General features: G+C 39.9%; 1 protein-coding gene across 5 annotated transcripts in view; it reads right to left on the minus strand.

Annotated features, from left to right (window-relative positions):
* Positions 1-24,877, minus strand: part of TUB (TUB bipartite transcription factor) — a 48,983-nt gene that overhangs the window by 18,172 nt on the left and 5,934 nt on the right. The window contains exon 1 of one of the 5 annotated variants that reach the window (XM_053449100.1): positions 21,139-21,215. The exons of 3 other annotated variants lie outside the window; for them this stretch is intronic. In XM_053449100.1, the coding sequence (XP_053305075.1) occupies positions 21,139-21,191 (53 nt within the window). In that variant the 5' untranslated portion in view covers positions 21,192-21,215. Of the gene's footprint in view, positions 1-7,874; positions 8,347-21,138; positions 21,216-24,877 lie in introns of those variants that run through there. One more of the 5 variants, XM_053449102.1, reaches the window with a different exon arrangement.

The raw sequence follows: 24,877 nt of genomic DNA on the forward strand, positions 1-24,877 counted from the left end.
AAGATCCCAAACCTGGTTAACGTTCCTTCACCTGCATGAGATGAAGACCCCCGTTTTACGTCTGAGTTATGATTCAACAAAGGACTTCGAAGGGTCTACAAAATAGATTTATAAAAAAAAAACATTCTTGGCTTTCCGTTCAGATTCGGAAATCTCCCTATAGAGTTCCCTAAATCGGCCACTTGGTTCCAGTAACTAGAAACACAGAGGCGTTCATAGATGCTCTAATATAAAATAATATTAAAAATATAAAACAAAAAAATAGTTAAAAAAATCATTGAAATATAGATATTTCTTAAAAGAAATCTGAAATTATTTTTAGAAAATGTGTGCGAACTAGAAAAATGTAAAAAAAGTATAGAAAACCAATATACCCCAAAAAGTATATATAAAACAATAAAAAGTATTTATACAGACAATACTTCCCCATTATAAATAAAAAAAATACATTTATTATCAGGCGTTTTGATGTAGGAACGCCAGGTAATAATTGTATTTTTTATTTACAAATGGAATAGATTGAAATAATAACAGATTCGTGTCTGGCGGGGATCCATCTCGGCTCAGGGTTAGCGCTTCATATTGGATCGGAGTCTTCATATAATGTAATTTTCCCTTTTTCGGCGATTTTTCTTGGGAAATCTTTTATTTTAGTTCTATTTGTCCTGAATAACAGAAAACTTTAACAGCCTCTCGCAGGGAAGAAAAATACCGTATTCCTACGCAACCAGCAGTAAACACCTGTTTACCTTTATTAATGCGATTACGGGAATGACAATAATTTTCTCAATGGAAAAGGTTTTATTAGTTTTTACCAATTCCCTGTAATTTATGAAATGATCAGACGGTAAATGATATCATATCTTTAATACGCGGCCCTTATTAAATCACGGTATTTTACAGTAAAAAATAATGCTTTTCTCGATCGGGTTTCATTATACGATATATTGGACAATTTTGGAAGATTAGTAACAGAAGATTGTTATTTAACGTGTATTATATTACAGCCATTGAGCACTATATATATTCCTTCCAAGATTCCAACTCAGGACTGATAGGCTGCTGTAGGTCACCAGTGTTCAAGCAGGGATTTTTCCTACATCTTAGAAATTTGAAATTAGTAGATACAATGATAAGAAAATAGTGATTGATTCGTTGGTGACAACCGATGACCCTACTATTCCTAGAAACTTTCTTTCTTTTCCAAGAACCTGAAGATTTGGCCACTTCGCCTCCTGGAGGTCCTTAGAAGCTGGCCAAGTTCCTGAAGAAGCTCCCCATGTTTGCTTCTAAGACTCCTTGACCTCAGGTGACCCCCCCACTATAATCCTGGAGTTCCTGGGTGGCTTCAACCATTATCTGCCCTTATCGAGACCCTCATATCTCCACCAAGCTCCATGTGACTCCTCCAGGACCTCACTTCATATGAATATCCGAATGGTGTCCCCAGCTCGGACCCCAGAAATGTGTAATTTCACCCCGGCACCTCGAAGACCATTTTACTCACTCCAAGGTACAAACCCTGGAATTAAAACCCTTAAAATAAGGAAAGGATCTTGGTAATTGCCGGCTTCGCGGGAATCTTACTGATCCGCCACGTAATAAACCCTCAGCCGGACAGAGCTGGCAGCCGGGGCTCTGAGCTATGAATAACAGAACTTAAAAGTACATAAAAAGTACATAAAATAATAGAATAATTAGTTTTAAAGCATCCTGGAATGGTCTATTCCTCGATATAAAAATGGGGGGGGGGTTTATTTTTAATTTTTAAAAATATTTTTTTCAATTGGTGGTTGTTATTTTGGGAAACAAAAACTTCAAATGAGACAAATGTAACGTGTAGTTATACGCAGTGGGGATCTGCAAAGCATCATGGGAGTGTTCAGATGCTACCCCCCCCCTCTTTCTATTGTGTGGCACAGAATAAAAAAAAAAAAACTTTTGAGCCCACGCGATAATGTTATGTAATCACTGCGCGTAATACCTGTAACAAAACGTATCAGATGTAACAGGGAGGAACGCGGCCGAAGTTTCCTTTATTGGAGAGATTTCCAGGAAAAAAAAATTGATTACTTTTTACAAATCCAGGGAGGTTTGGATTTTAGGTAAATTTGGCCCAAGAAAAAGTTTTTTGGGGAAATTATTATTAAGTTTTGTTATTTTCGTGGAAACAGGTCAGCACTGAATTTAAGCAAAAATTAAATAGATACCCCCCCCCCCCACCTACACCGTTCAACAAGCCGGTACTGGAGCCAACCGGGGGTAAATATATATTATATATATTAGCCGAACGCCAGCTAGGGGGCGGCAAAGGGGCAAATGCATAGGGTATTTACGAGGGGGGTACCACAAAAGGGACCACGTGGTCATTATAGGCATTAACATGGCTGAGTGTCCCTTTAAATCATTTATATGTTTTTATTTTAGCCAAATGTTGTTTGCTCAGCGGCCCCGATAATGTAAGTTTACTCAACAAATTGGGAGACATTTCACATTTTTGCTTGAAAATGAACGACTTCACAATATATGATTTTTTTAGGTTTGCTGCTCTGGAAACAAGTTTCATAAATGTATTTTTATGAGTTTGTAAGGATTTCACGGCACCTGTTTGCACCAAAACAATTTTAAAAATGTCCCCCCGTTTAGTGAATAAATCCCTGGAAGTATTTCCAACTAGCTAGGTTTTTATTCATTGTTTTTTTAATGTCTGACCTTAAAAAAAACAACAACAAACAGCCAATAATAACCATATGAAAGCAAAAAATATATATTTTTAATGCATGAAGTTCCTGTATTTAAAAAAAATTAAAACTCATTTAACCCCTTCAGTGGTATCAGCTTTATAAATGAGCCGCTCGCCCCTCCGTCTCTGACGGGGTTAAGTTTCAGGATCAGAGAATGAGAAATTTGACGCAAGAGAGGTGACAACCGGCCTCCTTGGTAACATATAGCAACCGGCAGCCAATGGCAGGAGCTGCAGCAGCAGCCTTGCTGCCATGGCAATCGGAGGAGGATGCGGAGAGCCGGCAGGCGGTGCATGCATTGCGTCTGCTGCCGGATAAAGGCACGAGGCCCCCCTGTGTCACGTGGCTCAGAGCTTTCTAAAAGACACACAGCTCTGGCCCCCAGCTGGACAGCTGTAATTATTATCATTATTTATTGGTTTATATAGCGCTAACATACTCCACAGCGCTGTACAATGGGAAGCACTGTAGAAGGCATAAGCCGGCATGGCCAAAGCTCATTGCCCCATGCCTTTTAACACTCTGGGTGACTATTCCATGCATAGACAACTGCTACTGCAAAGTAACTGACGCTTATGTCACCTTATCATCTTGTTTTGGGGAAAAGCCACTTGGCTTAGCCTGAGGAATGTGCAAAACCAGCCCTCAGGGGCCAAGAACCTAATGCTTCTCTATGCAGAAGCATTCAGAGCCATGCCAGAGCTGAGGGGGCTGTAGGTAAGTGGAACAGCCTCCCAGCAGAAGTGGTAGAGGTTAACACGGTGAGGGAATTTAAACATACATGGAATAGACATGTGGCTCCTGAATTTAAGATAAGATCAACAACTAGACGGGCCGAATGGGGCCGATCTGACGGCAGATTCTATGTTTCTATTAATTCCACTAAACAGATAAATAATAAATAAATAAAACAAAAGGCTTTTGCTCCTGACTGTTCCTGGCTTCTTTTCAGTCTCCCCCATACCTTTCAACAGCACTGATAAAGTTACATATAAATGTGTAAAATGAAGTGTATTAAACATACTGTTTGCCACTAAAGTTGAAACGTGAAGGCGTTCCCCGCAGGCCGCCCGGAGCACGCGTCGGACTACAGCTAAAGAATCAGGAATGCATTCCTTCCCCTCGGAAATGATTCAGTGGTTTGGGAAAATAGTTCTTATGACGTGACATAAACATAGAGATATGTGGGGGATATCGATGGTCACATGGAGGAGAAAGACCCTGTCCGAGTACATTCACTATTACAAGATCAGAAAGACAAATTATAATATAATAATAATAATAATAATAATAACAATAATAATAACAATAATAAAATACACAAAGTAACAATATTGCTACATATAGATGACACAATGTTGCTATATTATATTATACACGATACATTGTTACAATGTTATAATAAATATATATAATATGACATTGCAATAGTATAATATAAAAGATACAATGTTACAATATATAATACAATGTTGTGATGTTATACTATCTCTCTATGAGATAAGATACAATGAAGCAATATTAATATATATATATATAAGATACATTGTTACAATGTAATAAGATATTGATTTTGAAATATTATAGTATCTATATATATAATGCAATGCTGTGATGTTATAACATCTCCATATATGATAAGATACAATGTTGCAATATTATATATTTATATATTATATACATTGTTACAATGTTATAATATATACATATATGGTACAATGTTGCAATATTATAATATCTGTATATAAGATATGATGTTACAATGTAATAATATATATGATATGTTGTTTGAATATTATATCTATCTATATATATATAATACAATGTTGTAATGTTATAATATCTCCATATATGATAAGATACAATGTTGCCATGTTATAACATATACATATATAATGTTGCATCAAGAGAGATACAGAGGGTTGTGGCTTTTAACAGAAGTCGTCGTAGTTCAAGGGCGTAGGTGTTAATCATACATTAAAGCATCTTTAAAATGTGCGAACGAGAACATGACTCTGTATAACACACCTCGGTTATTGAGTGCATTCTTAATGAAGCTCCGCGCATAATATCTCAACACCTCCGAGGGTGAAGAGGAAGATAAAGGGGATCAGAGCTTAATGAAAAGATCTAACAGAGAGATTGGCGCTCTGGGTACGTATCTTACACGCCTCCCTCGGAATAACAATTACCCCAAAACCGCTGCGCCCTTACAGACATCAAAGGCATCCGTGCGCACCACTCAGCCAGTCAGCCCCCAACTATTTATTGCTTTACTTTTATAACAAAGGTTCTTAGGAAAGATAATAAAAAGGATAATTGTAATAAAAAAATGGCCTCTGACCTATAGCAAGATGGACAAAAGGGAATTTGGTGCTAAAAGTGGTTTTATCGCCATAGCAACAAGAGGATGGTCCAATTAGCTGCATTCCATTGGTTAGAAGGTCGCTGTTCAAACTTTACAAAGTTAGCACTATAAATGCTCTTTATATATAAAACTCCCATCGTTTTGGTCATAAGATGAGCGTTGTTTTTCTTCTCCTACTTGTGGCTCGCTATAAATGATCATTTTTGGTTTTGTGGATCATGACGGGTCATTTAATATAAGCCATAAAAATGCTGCATATCAAATCAGCCGGTTCTTCCAAAAAAAAAAGGGCAGCACATCATGGCGCGATTAGGAAATTAGAGATGAGCTGGGCTGGGATCAGATAAAACCCATTCACAGGTTTTACACCACGCTTTCATTTCTCTGCCAAACGCATGGAATATATTTATAGCACTAACAACACACGCAGCCCAGGTGACGTAACAAGACACATTTTACACGATACATACAACAAATACCAGTTTTCTGCCAGCGTATAACCCCTTCATCAGGGGGGTGCAGAGTTTTGGGGTGAAAACTGTCACTTTGAGCGACGAAGACCATAAATCTCTTGTGCAATTCTTATTTTAAGTAATATTCTGTTTTTAAAAGAATCAGATTTATATTTGTTAGCTCTGACATCCACCAAAGGCATTGCCTGGGTCATTTATGCAAATTATGATTAATTTCCCATGACCCCATAGTGCAGACTGTGTTGGCGTTGGAATCCCATTGGTTGGCCCGAGCAGGAAGTTGTAAGCCACTTCCTGTTCTCTCCCCGCGTTGTTTTAGCGGACGGCGCATGAGCCTCTAGCGCTAGAGATTGTTTCCAGCCGCGCAGGTCTCCCCCGTAACGATATTATCACAAAAATCTTAGGGTCAACATAATGGGGGCACCAAGATGGCGGCTCCGAAATACAGCGCAATAGGGAACGATGGAAGAGGCTATTTTACAAATACAACCTGTAATGCAATCTTTAAAACCCCAAAGGGCCGATGCCAACAGCCTCGGCTACTTGATGAATAGAATTGTTACCCATTAGGTCGACTTCCAGACCTTACAATACATGAAGCGAGTCAGCGGGGTACAAATCTTACGTGGGCTCAACCATTCGGGCCGCATTAACGGAATTCAGCAAATCAACCCTTCAAACCGCGAAATCCCTTTCCTCGCAGGAGCTGAATCCCCAACGACGTCGGCCACTTCTCCTGACTTCAGCGCCAAGGTCTGCAGGACCCTGCGCCGTAACGTTAAAAAGCCCCAAACCACCCACTACCCTCATATCAAATTTCTCAATAAATTACAGATAATATGGGACCCCCCCCCCCCCAATCCTTACTCACAGAGACTACAACTTTACCAGGTCCGGCTACCAGGCAGAGAGTCCGACTAACGGTATTTATAATGAGCCTAAAGAATCCTGGAACCTTCTCCAAAATCAACACAGAAGAAAGAAAAACAGCTGAGCCCTTAAACCCAACGGCCCCAAAATACAGAATATTAAAAAAACACATTTTAACATCTTATTAGTGCCTAGCTTGGAAGGAAGGGGAACGGACCCCCGGTAAAATGGCATTGGCACATGGGTGATGGGAACTATATGAATATAGGATGAAAGCTGCTATTAATGGGTTAACATTTCTTATTTAGTATCTATATGTATATATATATGTGTGTGCGTGTGTGTGTGTGCGTGTGTACATATAAATGCACACAAACAACTTTCCTTAATGCTATATATAATGTTATTGTGACAGCGCTACAGAATCTGTTGGCGCTATATAAATGTAACGCATGCATATAGCTACTTTTTAGCATGAACGACAACTTGTTCGGACAGAAGCTTTTATTATTGCCTTTTTCGGCCCTTGATGGATTAAACGTCACTGATTTTGCAAGAATTTGAATGAAAGTTTAGATCTGACCTGTGATCCAGACCAAAAATGTAAAAAAGCTTATCTGACATGTTTCTTTTTTTCATGTTTTGTCAAACACAGTTTCCTTTCATACATTTTCCTTAATATAAAGAAAATGTCATAATTAATAAAAAAAAATGCTATTGAGCCAAATTCTACAATTTATCACCCAAAGATGTTTGAATTCACTACATTATGATAATTAATATCAAATCTAGATTTATTTATTTTTTTATGTTTTGGTCTAAAAAATATATGATTTAGAGTCTTAAGAGGTTACAATGAATATAAATGCCCAGATTCTTTTCACTGAGAAAAGATTGCCTTGGAAACCCCTTTAGGTTGCTCAGAGTATGAGACCCTCAAATAATATTTTAAGGGTTAAGAGAAAACATTAAAATGAGTGAAAACGTATTGAAACTTTAAACCCTCCATTAAAATCCCCACTCTGCTCAACAAAAATATAATAAATAAATAAAATAAAATAAATAAATAAATAAAAATGCATTATGATAAATAAAATTAATGTTGGTAATTCTTTTAACCATTTGTATGTTTGCCTAAAATGTATCTCTGAGAAATTTCAACAAAACCACATGATGGGGGGGACAGTGAAAGGGTTCACTACATGCAAGGGTAAGAAGGACACAGTTACCCCCAAACAGACATTTTAACCCTTCTTCTGCCAGCATACTGTGAATGAGCTGTAAGTTTTTGTGGCTTTTTGTTTCTGGTAGCTGTAGGGGTTAACAGAGAAGCATGAATGGGAAGTGAGTGGTAACACTGATACATTCTGTAATGCACATTGTTACATTGTTACCTGGATGAATGAGCAGTATAGATACCTGTATGGGATCCAATCAGACTGGTATTTTGAAGTCATGGCTCACATTGGCTAGTGGTCGGTCTCCAGTATGAAGGGACATCTGCCTCCTGCTCATCAGCAGCATCCTCTGGGCACAGGGGCACCTAAGCTCCACCAGCAAATGTAGGGGGTGCAGATGGACCAGGGCAGGAGAAGGGTGGCTACCCCAGCAGGGCTTTCATCTTCTAATTACCCCAGTGCAGTGCTGTTATTTGGAGATATCCTCATAGAGGGGGGGGAGCAGGAGCTAATGCATGTTTCAATATACCATGCAAGGGCTTCTTCTACTGGCAGACAGACCCCCTTCATGGAGCAGACCAGCTTGTTGCACCATGGTGCTGAATCCACCCCAGATGCACCCAAAGGGACCCCCTCTCAGCAGGCACAGTCCAAGCAGGGGTGCTGCAGCTGGAGGTGGCAGAGCTGGTGATTATCTAATAACCAGTTGTACTCCAGTCCTTCCCAGCAGCTTCTCTGCCCCAACCTCCAGATCCACATCAGCAGCAGACACATCCCCTGGTGATGTCATCTGCCATTCAGAGGGGCTGCCTGCAAAACCTGAGCTGGGAAAACACAAAGGATCCTTCTCTCTGATCCGCTGGCAGCATGAGCTTCTGCTGGGGCAGAGGATTCTGCCTCAATAACACAGGGAACCTAATAATGCTATCCTCTGCAGGCTCCGATACAAACAGCATTCATCTGCTCCAAGGGCTGCTCTCGCTTTGTTCTTGATAGAATTTCTCAGCCCCCCCCCAACCATTCAAAAAAAAAATGTTTCAGCAGAATAACTTGAGAAATAAGCAGAGAAAGACCATTTTCTACAAATATCTTCCACAGCTTCGTCCCAATATCATTTTAAAGTAACTATGTAGCCATGTCAGGATAACATACAGATACTCGCACTAAAAGAAGAATAAAGATTATTTTGTAGGAATGTAGGGCTCATTGTTCCAGGGCATTCCTGCTTGAACACAGGTGAGCCAGTCAATGCAATATCTATTTGGGCTTCTACCTGCGCTCAAGTATGAATAATCATACGAACTAACTTGTTATCAGCCTTAAAGGACAGGGATCACCTACCAATGGTCCGTCAGACTGATCTTATAACAAAATATCTTATAACAGATATCTCACCCGGCACACAGAGAGAAAGAAATTCATATTTATCAACATCTCCGGCTTACACCGTCCTTCTCCTCTCCATTTTCTTAATAAAAATGTTGATGAAATGCGGATGTTGCCATGGATACCCATAGCTAAAATCTTCTAGATTAAACAGCAGTGAATGGGTTTATGACCTCTGCTGGCTGCACAGGAAGGGTTAATTTGTTGAGTGATAAAGAGATATTTTGAAATTAAAATCCAAGCGTCTTGCGCTGTTTTTTGCATCTAAGGGGGAGCAAGTTCAATAATATTATATATGATAAAAAATATTTTTATATATTTTATAGAAATATTTTATATTTCATATAAATATTTTTATATTTTAGTTAAATATTTGTATAATATTTTTATACTGAGAATAAGAGCATCTTGCTGTTTGTTTCGGATAAATCTCTCCTTTTCCTTCGCGACTAACGTTTTTTAAATGTTTGTAACCTGTTTTATAATTGATGCAGGACTTTATAATGAAGGACTTTTAGAATTCTGATGCCGTTATAATATTGGGTTCTGTTTGTGAAAAGGAATTTATTTTCGGTTGATGACGCATCTATGGTAAGGCGTCTGTTTATTGGGAGCAGCGGCTGAGCTCAAAGGGTTAAGGACAGAAAGCTAATATTTTGACGGTTTGCCATAAAGCTCCTGTTTTTGAAAGGTCACATTATCCAACCTCGTGGATATCCTCCGAGAAGCTAAAAAGCCAATATCTTCTCCTCTGTTCCCTACAGAATTCTGATTTGCCCCTCTCTTCCATTCCAAATGCAACACTCAGAGCCCCGGGCGGGAGAAACCGGGGGCATCAGGGTAACTAGGTAGCCGAAAGGGCTGATTGGTCTAAATGTAGTTTAATTTTTGGGGTTGAGCGCTAGCCGTGAATCCCCCATTACTACAGCCTGTCTCATGTGTTCACTTAACTGAGAAACATAGTAACCCCAACTCTGCCGGCAGATCGGCCCCATCCGGCCCCCGTCTAGTCGCCCGTTTCTCCTGCTGTAAAGACTCAAACCTTAATCAGTCGTTGGTCTCGTCTTATATTCAGGAGCCGTATGCCTACCCCGCGCATGTTTAAAACGTAGGGGTCTTAGCTGCCCAACTGCCCGAGGGTCTCAGCACATATTCATTCTACCCCAACCCAACTAAATAATCCCCCAGACCTGTTATACTCCAGAGGTCACCGGCGTGCTGAGAGCGACGCTATCTCTGTTAACGCGATATTATTTTCTAGACCTGTGCAGGTTCTGGGATTTTCGAGCATAATTTCCCATTTTTTTTTACACCAGGGCCGTTCTCGGGCAGCCGCTTCGAGCCTAGAGCTCGACCCCCTCCTCGCTCTCATTAGAGAGAACCGTCTCAGACACCTCCAGAAAAAAAGCCCAATCAAACTGTATTATCCCATTCAATTTTAATGTCTAATCTCGGGCTTCTGTGCTTCAACGCGGACAACCGACGCGCCTCGCCACCGACTCCTCGGCCATCGAGAGCTCCTTTACATGATTAAAGCCGGTAGAGGTGAAAATATAACAACAGGACACGCAATTGCATCACCACCGCAATCAGACGGGGAGAAAATTATCTTTTTACCATCAGGACCATTGTATTTTTGTCGATTTTGGCTAAAAGCTTAAAACTTATTTTTCTCCTCTAAAAGTGAGCAATTATTACCCTGTGCTGGGTCTCATTAACTTATTCACTGGTGGCATTAAAATACTCAATAAAACTGCAACATTTCTTTTATTTATGAGATATAAATCAGTTTTAGGAGCTTTGGGGAACATAAAAGGGACGGCATCTCTGAAGAGGATCTTGTACCCAAATTTTACATCCTGGTGGCCATATGTGGTACTGCAAGTAAAAAAATTATTTCCTGCCCACATTTTAATTAAAAGTTTGGTTTTAGTTTTCTGTGATTTCTGCACATTTGCAATTTATTTTATTTTATTAAATATTTGTTTCTGTAAGTCCAAATTGTCCTGTTTACCCATTGTACAGCGCCGTGGAATATGACGGCGATACATAAAATAATAATGATATATTTAAAATGGGCAACATTAACTAACTAGGGATAATTCGTTACATTATAACTCAGGATCGAAAGGATCAAAGAGTAAAAATTGCTCCTGATTAGTAGACGTTCCAAAATTCGGCAAGATTTATCATAAGAAATTAAAGGATCATTTAAAATAAATAAATACATTTTTAGATATTTGGCAGCATTATGAAAATAAAATGAGACATTTTTATTTTATGAGGGGCTTTCAAAATAAAACAAATGAATTATTCCAGAAATAATGTATGTTGTAATGAAATAATGTTGGTATTTTCTGGGAAATTGTTACAGTAACAGACGCCAGGCCCCCCGGCTGGGATGATTGCCCATCATTTACCTGGAGCTGCAATTTTGCCTTTGACCTGACATATGTCAGACCGAGACCCCCCAAGAGAAGATTAAGGAGAATTATTTTTAACGGTGGTTAACCTGGACCCCTGGATCCCCCCCAGACGTTCCATTCACAAAATATACAGCTTTTATATACTGCAGCCGTAATTAATCATTTTTATTTTCACCAGAGGATCATTTCAGTGCGAGGGCTAAAATTTAGGGTGCACATGAGGGATTTCTTTTTCCATGGTGGTTTATTACATGACCCCCCCAATGTTTTTTTTTAAAAGGTGGTCATCATGTATTTTTTTTAAAGGCTTTGATTAAAATATATTTTTTTTATTCATTAATTGTTAATTCTCAAATTTTATATGAAAATGATGGCAATATACATTTGTATTTATTTATTTTTGCTACTGATAACGTTACTATGTACAGGTGATTCACACCGCATTTTATTTTGTTTTTGCTTTATTGAGTAACGATGTTTCCTATCTGTATCCTATTTGTATCTTCTCACAAGGAAATAACATAAAAAAAGAAAGATTTCCCAAAAAGCTTTCCTCCAGACATATACTTGACATTAATCACGAATGTACTAAAAATGACTGTTTGTTGTTGTTGTGGACAAATTAAAAGACAAAATAATGAAATCATGCAACAGCTTAATAAAGGGAGCATTGAGCTCTTGATACGTTATTCGACAGGCCCATATTTCCAGTACACATGTAATGACAGAGAGTGGTAGATAAATGGAGCAGCCTCCCGGCAGAAGTGGTAGAGGGTAATACAGTGAGGGAATTAAACATGCATGGGATAGACATACGGCTCCTGAATCTAAGACGAGACCAACGACTGATTAAGGTTTGAGTCTTTACAGCAGGAGAAACGAGCGACTAGACGGGGGCCGGATGGGGCCGATCTGCCGGCTCTAGCTGTCTATGAGTCTAGAGGCGCCTCGTTGATGCTTTTTTAATAACCTGTTGCGTTTCTGTTCTCTTGGTCTCTATTATGAGAGGTAATTGACAGCTGGAGAGAAATACGAGGCCAGTGATATAAATTCCCAGGACCGGGGCTGACGTCAGACACTGCGTGAAATGTCTGTAAATGGGAGTCCGGAGGGTCGGAGCGGCGGACGTGAATTATATTTACAAAATAAGATATTTTTATTCACAGCACAGCGCCGAGTATGCCCAAAGAGCTGCGCATTGCCTATAACTGAACAAGTAAGATCCATGCGCAACCAACAGCTTCTGCGTCGGCCTCCTGGAGCTGATACCCCAGAGTTGGGTATTTCCCTATGAAAGTTATATAAAAGGATAGCTCCAAAAGGTTACATTTTTAAATACGGTAAAAAAAATCAAAATGGATCAAAATACAGAATTATTTTTGATGCTTGATGGTTAATAGTTCAATATAATTGTATTTATATATATATAGTTGCAGCTGCTGCACTGGCCACAAGGGGTCCCTGATGAGCCCATGGGCCAGGGGCATAAAGTCATACCGTGTTTCCCCGAAAGTAAGACAGTGTCTTACTTTCTTTTTATCCCTAAAAGCCCCACTATGTCTTACTTTCGGGGTATGTCTTATATTGGGAAAAAATTGAGAGTGATGGGAGTTATGATGTACTTTTAGAGCATAATTAGATCATGAAAAAGACATTGGAAATGGTACAGCATAACACCCATCACTCTCACTCACTTACCAATCAACACACCTACCAATCCACACGTATACCAATCCACACACATATACACCAATCCACACGTATACACAAATCCACACACATATACACTAATCCACACACATATACCAATCCACACACATATACACCAATCCACACACATATACACCAATCCACACACATATACACCAATCCACACACACATATACACCAATCCACACACACATACACCAATCCACACACATATACACCAATCCACTCTCACTTAATGCTTTCCTACCTTTCCTTTCTTCTTTCAGCTTCTTTTCCTCCTCTTCGCTCCTCTTCTTCAGTTCTGTCTTCTTCCTGGGTCAGAGGGCACGGACAGCGGTGGGCGCGGCTTCAGTGTTGTGCGCCGGGATCTGACAAGAAACCCCGGCGCACAACAGCTGTTGCCGCGCAGATCACAAGGGAGCGGTATCGGAGGTCATTAACAGACCTCCGGCTCCCTTGAGTGATTTTAAGCCGGGTTGAACCCGGCTTAAAATCACTCAAGGGAGCCGGAGGTCTGTTAAAGACCTCCGATACCGCTCCCTTGCGAGCCTGCTCCTCCAGCGGCGGACATTACTGTCCGTCTCTGGAGGGGTGCCGGGTGCCGCAGGTTGGCACCCCCTGGAGTGTGGCGCCCTGTGCGGTCGCACACCCCAAAGGTCGGCCCTGCTCTAAGGGGCCGGCCTTAGGGGTCTGCGGCCGCACAGGGTTTAAATAAAAACATCGGGGGTTTTTTTCAACTTTATTTAACATCCTCCATGTTAAATAAAGTTAAAAAAACTTTATTTAACATGGAGGATGTTAAATAAAGTTAAAAAAAAACCCCGATGTTTTAATTTAAATCCTGTGCGGCCGCAGACACGTAAGGCCGGCCTTGGTGGGGACTTCCCGGCCCCTTAGAGTGGCGGACCCGGCAAATCCCCCGTGTTTCCCCGAAAGTAAGACATATGTCTTACTTTCGGGGTACGGCTTATATTAGCCGACCCCTCTGAAACCCCCGATACGTCTTACTATCGGGGGTGTCTTACTATCGGGGAAACACGGTAGCTCCCTGTGATTAAGAAAACCCTACCCTTAACACACCTTGGCGTCATTTACCCCTCTACCCTTTTATCCCCCCCCCCTATTAATATCATACGTTTAGAATAATGGGGATATTAACGGGTAGCAATAATAATGAGAAGCCGATGAAAGCAAAGCCCTGCCGCGCGGAGAAAACTTTCAAATACCCCCCCCAAAAAAAAAATAAGCAATCGATGGCTATTTGGGAACGATAAGCGGGAACCGGAACAATTAGCGTAATAAATATTCATTTTCATTACAGGTCCGTCTGCTCCCAGCGCGCTGGGCAGCGGAAGTCGTAAAACGCGCCGTCTGACCGTTTATCCTCCGGATTATATTTCCTTTTCTCAGTCAGCGGCCGTTTATATCGAAAAACACGCCATCCATCCGCCAAACGTATTCAGAGGAGACAATTCATGAAGCTGAAATAAAACCATTTCCACCAAGGACACAAAGATCTCCAAGGTGAAGAAGAGAAGGACCACCCGTCTACCTGAGCGGATGGCCCTTGGGGGCCGTGTCCCATCCCCCATGCCTTTGTCAGCTCACTCATCCTAATGGAGAGATCAAGTCGCTAAAAACCGAGGTGGTCTAATGGGAAGGAGTAGGAGATCTTCGTCACAGGGAGCTCCTGGGAGTAGGAGACCTTTGGCTCCATCACCATAGATCTCCCCCCAACATCTAAATTGCATGACATCATAGCAGTGACTTATTTGGTCATGATAAGGCCTGGATTTTCTGTATGGCAGATATGTGGCATGGCTTTTTTCCTAGAAGACCACTGGTTAGTGCTCCGCGATGGCCAAATCACCCACCCCTTGGGGGATACATAATGCCCCTCCAACCTTTAGATCAACAGTAAGAGAGGGGGCAGAAAAGGAGAGGCAGTTACACCCCCAGCGATCCCCTATAGCGAGATTACCGTATAGCCGCGATTACGGGAGGAATTAGCAAAAAAGAGATTAACATGGAAATAAAATTCAATTACCGCGCGAGACGGAGTCCTTTATTAGACAATAATGTGTGCATCTCATTAATAAAATGATGTAGGAGGAGGTAGAAGTTCACGCTGAATTTTACGAGTCATAAACTCACAGCTGTTACTTTTTCCCCCCCGTTTATAAGTTACCCAGCGAATCGGGCGAATCGTACCCATTCAGCATGAGGCGGGAATTTTTTGGGGCTTTTTGGCATGTTTTTTGGCTTTTACAATCCTTGTTAGAAGATGATTTACCACGAAGCAGTGGAATCGCCAGTTTCCGTATCTAAAATCTAAAAAAACACACTTTCTGATATATTTTAGCCCAAAAAGTATATATACATATTATTTTAATGTATACGTGTGCTTGGTCATATAATATAACCCCCTAAAATAAAATCCCCCCTTACTTGGCCACTTGCAATGATGGCAAATGTCTGCTTTTTGGGGACACATTTTCTTTACAGTGCAGATAATATTCTAAGAAATACATTTGCTGGCTCAATAATCGCTAAATCTCATTTATAATCCTGAATTTAGTCTTTTTTTTATTTTTTTATAACAAAACAGGAAATTTTATTTTGATGCAATCTCCGATGAGAAATTCCCCAGCCTTCGTCTCATTGGCCCCTTCGTTTCTGGATTCAGGGAGCATTGGCGTGAAATGTATTCTAATTTTTTTTTTAAAAAAGGAACAATTCTTAAAAGCAGATGTAAAACATTTATGGAAATAGCAAAATGACCCCAAAAGCAAATATTCGATCCTTTCTAAAAATGAATTTCAATAACAGATATTTGGAAGCGGCGCGGAGCTCCATGAGTTCTCTAAATTAAAGGGAATTAATAGAATGTTTATGGTTAAAAAAAAAATACATATATTATTTTAAGTTTATATAATAACAAAATCTATATATTAACATTTTGCATATGAATTTTGCCTAAATTCGTTAATTCATACAGATCTCTGAAAATGAGGAGGGACCCCAACAAAACCAACGAAAAAGAATGAGAAACGTCTAAATATTATTTAAAATGTAAATTTGTTTATTTGTTTGTCACTTTTGGTTTTGGTTCCGCCTCCCTCTCCCTCCCAGACTTTTTCTCTGGGAACTCTGCCAGCAGTTAATAAGCCTCTGTTACATTTTATTGGAGTCATCAAGTTGTAATGGACTCTTGGAGAAGTTCCCAGAAGATGTGGCTGAGATTCTAAGGGGTTAAACTAATGCCAGCAAAGGTAAGTCAGAGAGCGAAAGAGACTTAATATCAGAAAAAAAACTACCAACAAATTTCATGGGAACCGGAAAGGCTGGAAATGATATTTTTTGAGCAAAAACAGATGAGAAACTTTGTTTAATTTATTTATTTGTCTAATAGAGAGAGAGAGAGAGAGGCAGAGAATCTTCTAGCAGATGAGAGTTGTCGCTCCCATCTTATCTGCCCATATTCCTGGCTGGTTTAAGAACATAAGCCTAATTTAGGCCTGGACCTTGTTTTATACTCAGCTCAGCCTTATACTTATACAGGCTTATATTCTGTCACTAGAATAATCTCTACCTCTTCTGCCGGAAGGCCCTTCCATGCGTCCACTGTTAAATTGCTCATTATTCATAGTACAATAACGATCCAGATCTTAGAAATATCCCCGGTGACGCAATTATAGATCCTACAATTCAGTCATTTTTTTATAATGTTTCTTTAAATTCCTTAAGCGCTAATAACATAATCTGCAGTAACCCTTTAATGACAGGATACAGGAAATCTTTTTCATTTCTTCTCAGCTCCCACACTCCTCATATAGTGGAAACCAAATGGTTAATGGTTGGCAGGATAAAAGACTGACGGATCTCAGTTTGTCCGGCTTGGGGGAGAGAAGAGAGACGGAGGGGGGGGCATTTAAATAATAAAGGAAAGGAGAGAATTTATTTCAAAGGAGGAGAAAAGTTACAACAAGAGACCGGAATCTAAACCTAGAGAGTCAGAGACTGAGATGGAATGGAAGGAAGTTTTACTTTACTGAGAGGGTGGCGGATAAGTGGAACAGCCTCCCAGTTGAAGAGGTAGTGGTCAATGCAGACTAGATGGGCCAAATGGGTCTGATTTGCCCGCAAATTCTAGATTTCTGTGTTTCTATAATAAAATTCACAGCTTTGTATCCGGACTCGTGCTTTACAAAGGGACTGTCTTTCCTGAATATGTAATTAACGTGACAGCATTCACCGGCATATAAAAGACGAGAAATAAGCGTATTTGTCACCTGCGACTCAAGATCCCGAGCTCCGAGCGCACGCTGATTTAATCTGAGCTGAAACGGCTGGGTTTTTAATTGTTTGCTAATAGCTTGTCGATTATTCTGAACACGAAAGAAATTAGATTTGCGTCTCGTTAACCGCCCGGCAGCCGCCGTTACAAAAATAAATCTGACATTTTCAACCAAAATGGGCGTCCTAAAAAAACGTTCCCTTCATCAAAGGATTAATAATGGGGGGGGGGAGTCAAACGCGTTGGGTACAGATAGCGAGAGACGTCGTACTCTCCACCTGCTCTCTAGGTAGGGCCTTTTTTTCCGCTATCGATTATCGGTTTTATTGCCCAAATCCATTCGGAACGATTGGCTTAATTACTCTCATTATATTACTGATATTTGGCTCACGGAAAACCTTTGTTCTGTTACTTTGACGACCGCTAGAGAATTACATTTAATTGCCTTTCTGATGAGTAATTTATGGCCGATATCAGACCGTCTGCCCAGCGCGAGGAGCACGATATCGATATCCCGTAAAGCAGACCTGCGCCTAATGCTGCCTTTTATGGTTCTGTGAACTTAATAAACCCATTCTCAGCTTATAATAAAGACAATGTATCTATTACATCACGGTTTGTGTGTATTCAATGGGCGGAGCCATCTATTCCTCTCCATTAGGTTATCTCTTCTTTGCTAAGTTGCTGATTGTTTCTGATTGGTTAGACTTTATAGGGGCGGGGGAGGAGAGAACAGGAAAAGGATCAGTTGATGCTAATATTGCCACATTGTAACAAGTTACTTTTAACCCAAATGCATTGAAAACCTCACTCTGTGGGTGGTTTTAATAAATTAATTTCGATAATGATGATAATTAATGATAAATAATGGCCAGACCAGGATGAATTAACCTTCCCTCTCCTCATATCAGCCCAATAACCTAATGATTTCCCTCAATTTCCTCGCATGAAAAGATTCTTATTTTTTGATAAAAAAAAAAAAAACAGTTTGCTGTTTTGGAGTAATTTTTTTTTTTCTGGTTAAATACAGCTTTTTGTTTGTTTTGATCATAAAAAAGGTTTTTAATGTAGGGTAAAGTTTCCCTTTATATGTGAACACGCGTGTACTCGATGTAACAGATCGCAGTTCATAGGGAAGTTGGTGCCCACGCATGGAGGGCTGCAGTTATCGGTTAGCGGAGGATTGTCTGGTGGCCGCTCTCATAACGCCATTGAGCAGACATGTCCCCGTTTTCCGTGTTAATATGTAACTAGGCGACAATCACATTGTGGATAATCATCCAGCGCGTGTTTCGTTGAGATTGGATCCGCGATAAGGTTTATGAGAGGGAGCTCAGATTCTGGCAGAGACATCTCACGGCTTATTACCTTCACGAGATGTCATCCTGACGGAGATAAAGCCCTGGAATTCCCAGAAATGTATTCATCGGATACATTATGCGAGAAATGCGATGTTGTGAAAGAGAAGAGGAGATCTTTCGAAAACCTTCACCGAGTGAACGTGTTCCAAACCAAACTGGAGAACCGTGGAATATACAGACATAAAGCGACCTCGTAGGTTAGAGGGTCAGGAATCCTAGAATCGAATGAAACCTTCCCAGAATTATGAGCTGTTATTACCAGGAAAACTGGGTCATTTTAGGTGAAAGAGGGTGTGCTCCGGCCAGCGGCGTGGTTACAGGCATTGCATCTTCAAGGAGACAAAGTGGAGCTTAAGGATGAAGCCAGGGCTCCCAAAGAAGCCCCTCATGGGGCATTTATCTGTATAGAGTCACAGGTTTTGCTGAGTTCCTCCTGGATTCAGCCCCTTTGGGGTATGTTACTGTAACAAACTGGCTCATTTTAACATTCTATTATATAATACTATATATTCATATCTGGGTTTTTGCCCTAATCTCAGGGTTTCGGGGTGATGGGGCAGATTCTCAGGGTGTGGATCTGACTCCTTCTACACCCTTTGTGATCATATATAAAACTTCCAGTTGGTGTTTTTGCTCCCATTATGTTATGGTTGACGTCCCTGCTTGAATGCAGGTGGCTCAATTAAGTGTATCTTGAAATCATGACAAGTCAAGGTTTCCATGACGACCGGTAGTAAAGCCATGTGTGCAACACGTTTGGCCAGTAACTACAGAGAATCTTCCCAATGGGCTATTAAAGGGTTAATATTTCAGGGGCAGTTTAGAAAGTTCCCAGGGATGTATAGCTCCTGCTGTCCTCTATATGTTCTATACTCTATTTTAGCTGCAGTTGCTATACTGCCTGAGAGACACTAGGTGGTGCTAGGTCTCTATTTTATAACCTCGAACGTTTCTATGGAAACTGGCGGCCATGTTTACCCTCCTATCCTTGCCCCACAGGCCTCTAGGTGATGCATAACCATTCTTCTACTGTTCTGGTTACATAAACCCAAGAAATACAACAAACTTAATATATTCATAAACACGGCTAACAATCATAAAATAATTCTAATTTAATAATATCTGCATTCCTCGGGAAAAAGGGATTCTCTTCAGATGGTATTTAATCCACTTAATTAATAACACTTTTTAATTCTATGCAAACGCACCGCATTAACGATGATAAATTCAGACACAATGGCTTCTCTCTGCAAGAGGGTTTTATGATTCAAGCTTAGCCTCGTGTTAGAAGAGGCATTTAAGAAAATATGGTATAGATTTAGAGATTTCTAAAAAGCCTAAAATTGAAAGATTTCCCCCAAATGGCTTTATAATAAGGAGCTTATCTGAAAACGGCTACTTGCATTACGTACTGATAGGCGATCGCTACCCAGCGACGAGGAAAATAGAACTGAACAAATGTTACAAATTATCACCGATTACTCGCCGGCTTTTATTACTCAGTATAATAGCTTAATGTGCGAGATAAAAGCTCTTTTAAACAAAAAAAAAACCATTTGAACACCCATTTAATGTTCCTTGACAGAAAACTTTGTGAAAGCGGTGAGACTGGAGGAGTTAGAAGGAGCATTTCACGGGTTGCTATGGCAACAGCATCACATTCATCACATTCCACTGGTTGCTATGCCAACAGCATCACATTCATCACATTCCACTGGAAGTGCATCACCGAGGACATGGGATGCACCCAATAAAATGAGCTGCCATACCATCGCTGACTCAGCTGACCAAGTCAGGACTCAATTTGCATACTATTTGCATATCATTTTACAAAACCAAACCAAGAAAAAGATTTTGACTATTTGCTAAAAAGGTTCTTACAAAAAGTTTTTTTTTTTTTTGAAGGGCTTCGTTGGTTTAAAACATTTTTTTAGAAGACCCCAAGCAACATTGGGCGAGTCAGGTCAGGGGTCAGATGACCGCAATCCTTAAATTTATCCATACGGGGAAAAAGTCTGAAAAGTTAATGCTAAAATATAACATTTTCTATATCACCAGCATAAGCATTTAGTACATACGGCACATGGTTTGAAGGAGAAGGTATTTTAAAAAATTAAAATTTAGAAATGTTATTTCTGAGATTTTCTTGTTTTTGTAACGAAAATCAGTAGTGGCTTAAAGCAGCAGCTGCATGCATTGTAATAAAACTCTAAAAATCCAAGCCGTTTTTGGGACAAAATCTCCCACTTTCCGAGACATAAATCTTTTAACTTTTCCACTTTACCCCCCCAAAAAAATTATTTAAATTCATGAAATTGGATTTACCCGTATTTTTTGCTTTTTCTCCGGAAACTTTCCCTCATCCTGGACAGAGTCATCTTTTCTGCAACAGGTTCAGCGAAATCGGTGAACCTTCGGACCGGCAAAGTTTACTTTTCTGTCATGAAAACTAACAAAAATTCCTGACCGTTACCCGCCGGAATACCTGGGGTGCCAAAGGTCCCAGATAAAGATATTTTACTCTTAGGTTCAATAAAATGATTGTTTTTAACACAAATTTTCATAAATTATAGGGAATTTGGAGACTTTTTAAATTAGATTCCCTGATATCATCATGGGGGGTTAAATATTATGTTTAGAAATATAAAAACACATATGTTACATTTTTATTAATTTTATTTTATTTTTAATATTCAAATTTATAATATCTGTTGGAAATCAAATTTTTTATCATCAATAATTATTTCAAATGCAGGAAGCAGCAGCTTAGTCCAATATTGTGTTTTTTTTAATCAGTACAATTTTGCGAAATTACCATAAAATACTAAATTAAAACAACCTGCTATTAACAGTTCAGTTTTGGCAGAAATATTACAGGCTTTGCTGAATTTAGGTATTAAAATGCGTCCGCTTTCGCCTTTATGATTAATGTCATTAAACGACGTTTAAAATCTATTTTACCCTCTGATTTTTAAGAAAAAAACGGAAAAAAATGAATCATAAATTCAAATTTCTTGCATGAGTCTCATCACGTTGTAAATCATTAAAATATTAGTATTCGCATTTCCCGTGACCTGTTTTTCTAGTAATTTGTAGAAATTTACAAAGTATCCGTGAGGTTACAAATTTACTCCGATAAATCAGAAATTTTTGTAGAGTTACCAACATTTCCAAATTTTTATTTGTTTTGATTGTCGGAAATAATCCCTGTTTTGCATCGTTTTGGATCTGTACCCAGACGGAGCTCCATATACCGGTATTTTCAATAATTTTTTTTTGCAAAGTAGAGAGAATTTTTTTTATTTGCTCTTACAAGAAAAATACCCAATAAATTAAAAGCCCATTCTCATAAAAATCGGCCTCCCTTTTATGATGGTCCATGGAGAATAAAATGGCCGGCCTGTCCGGTGCCCTACCATTATGACCATTTTGCCGCAGATCCTGCTGTCCGGCAGACAGTTGCCTTTCAAGGACAGTTTAGCATGAAAATCATATTGATGGAGCACAGAAAGGATCCAGATATGAGAAAATATTTCTGCATGTTCACCCCTCCTGAACAGAATGCAAGACTTGGTGAAAGCAATGCTTGGAATGAAATGCTTTATTGTATTTGTATTCTGCGCCTGCACCATATTTAGGTAAAAAGGTTCGGTTTATTGAAATCCGGTTTATATTTGCGGGTCGCGTTATTAGAGCCCCAGACTATTGCATCAGACATGAAGTCCCCTTTTCTCTGCTAACCTTTTGGTGACATTTCATGCCTTCCCTTTAACACGCAGGCCGCATGAGAGTGGGAGAACGCCTGAAATATGGTAATCTTTAATTCTGCCTTGTTTCCGTAGCAACAGAATGTACCGTAGGATGAAAAAAAGCCATAAAACGAAGGGGGGGGGCATTACTTTTAGATCTGGGAATATAAAAGAAACTATTGGAATATTCCTGAAAAACACAGCTAAACGGAACACGTCTGCCTGCAGCGCATGGTCTTTGGGAGCAGCCGGCAAGCAATGGGTTAACGCAAGACAGTACATGCGCGATGCATTCTCCTTGCGGGAAACTCAGGGTTAACCCCTTTTGAGCGCGCAGCTGGTTGGATGGGGATACTATTAGGCCCTTGCACTGAAAGGGTTAAATTTTTGTGTTGAATGACCCAGAAATTACCCGGCGCGCGACTAAAATCTATTTTAATTTAAATTTGAAAATGTAAAAATATTTATTGCAATTTTTTTGTTTTTATTTTAAGGAAAAAGCAAAAATGTAAGGTAGAATATTGGAATAAAATCAAGGGCTGGTTTGTTGCCATTTGGAGGGTCCGGCGGATACTTTTACGCTGTGATGCTGGGGTGATCGGCGATACTTTTATAGAATCTTTAAGAATCATCCTGAACCGGACATCGTTTATTTTTTTTTTTTAGAAAAAATATGAATTTGAATATATTATATAACCCAATTCCGAGCCTCGGCAATCAATGCCCTGGCAGCTTGCCAACAAATGGAGTGCATTAACTACGCTTTATAATTAAAGAAATAACGTGTCGGAGAGAGAGAGGCATTAAGTTTAGACAGGAGCCCGACTGCAATGCGGAGGGAAATCCATGCTGGGATCTGAGCGCCTGCTTATACTACTCCAGCAGACGCTCTGCACACAGCAGAAGAAAGCAGCGCCTCCGCCATATGTCCCAGCGGCTCAAGCGGCCAAATAAGGACGTGTTTATTTTAGGGGTGTGGTTAGAGGTGTGAGGGTGGAGCCTTGCTGGAAAATTTGATGTGCTTTTGGGCCCTGACTGTGTAACGGAGTGGGACATTTAATTGTCGCTGTTTCTATACACATTATCGGGGCTTTTAGGGCTGTAGAACCCTGCGATGCCCTCATACCCAGCAAACATTCTGACCTCCTAGAAAAGAGGGGCATCAGGGGGGGAGAGAGGGGCATCAGGGGGAGGAGAGAGGGGCATTATTGGGGCGTTTAGGGCTGTAGGACCCTGTGATACCCTCATACCCAGCAAACATCCTGACCACCTAGAAAGGGGGAGGACAGGGGGCATCTGGGGAGGGAAGAGAAGCACAGTGGCTTGGTAGAGGGACTGGGTAAACTAAACAGGGACTCTTGGGCAGTATGGTGAAAGTCTCATAGTCTTCCGCTTGTCAGAATAAATGACATCTTTTCCCAGCAGTCGTTTCTCTGATTCGTCTTCTATTTACTCTTCACACAAATTACCTTCCTCTAAAACGCCTTCAAGCTCACAGGCCAGAGAAGGGCATTGTGGGTAATTCCCCTGCGCAGTACAGTGTAATTAACTATTTAATGACACTTGGGTCGGCAGGTCTGCAGAAACAACTAGAATTTAACTAATAAGGCACCTTTTGTCAAAAAATAACCCACCCGCTATCTGAAATGTGACATCATATCTTCCAAGTATCCCTGTTTATTCTGTCCAGTCCCTCTTCTAGCTACTAATCCCGCTGACCTTTTTTCCTCCCCTGATCTTCCTCTGGCTGCACTGTTACAAAAGTAACAAAAAAAAAAATAGGCTGAAGCGACCGTATTTCCTGGAGGTCGGAGGAACGCAGGACGCATCTGCAAAACATTTCACTCCCCGATTGGTTATATTTCCCAAATAAATTCGAGTAATTATTCCGTGGCGATGGAATCTCGTGCTCACAATCATTCCTTTGATCTTCTCCCCCCCCCCCCCGGCCGTTTGCTCGGATAACGTTCTGCTGTTCAAACAAAGTAACAATAACAGCGGAATTATCATTTCCCAATATTAGCATTTAGAAAAACCCCGCAGGAATCCGCCGGCCAATCATCTCCGCTGCATTCAACGGGAAACAGTAGCTTAATGTATTTTTACAAATATATATAGTTATTATTATTTATGATTATTATTTATTATTATTATGATTGTTATTATTTATTATTATTATTATTTATTATTATTATGATTGTTATTATTATTTAGTATTATTTATTATTATTATGGTTGTTATTATTATTTATTATTATTATTATTTATTATTATTATGATTGTTATTATTATTATTATTATTGTTATTATTATTA

This window comes from Spea bombifrons, chromosome 10, assembly GCF_027358695.1.
Source record: "Spea bombifrons isolate aSpeBom1 chromosome 10, aSpeBom1.2.pri, whole genome shotgun sequence".
In the NCBI taxonomy this organism is placed as follows: domain Eukaryota; kingdom Metazoa; phylum Chordata; class Amphibia; order Anura; family Pelobatidae; genus Spea; species Spea bombifrons.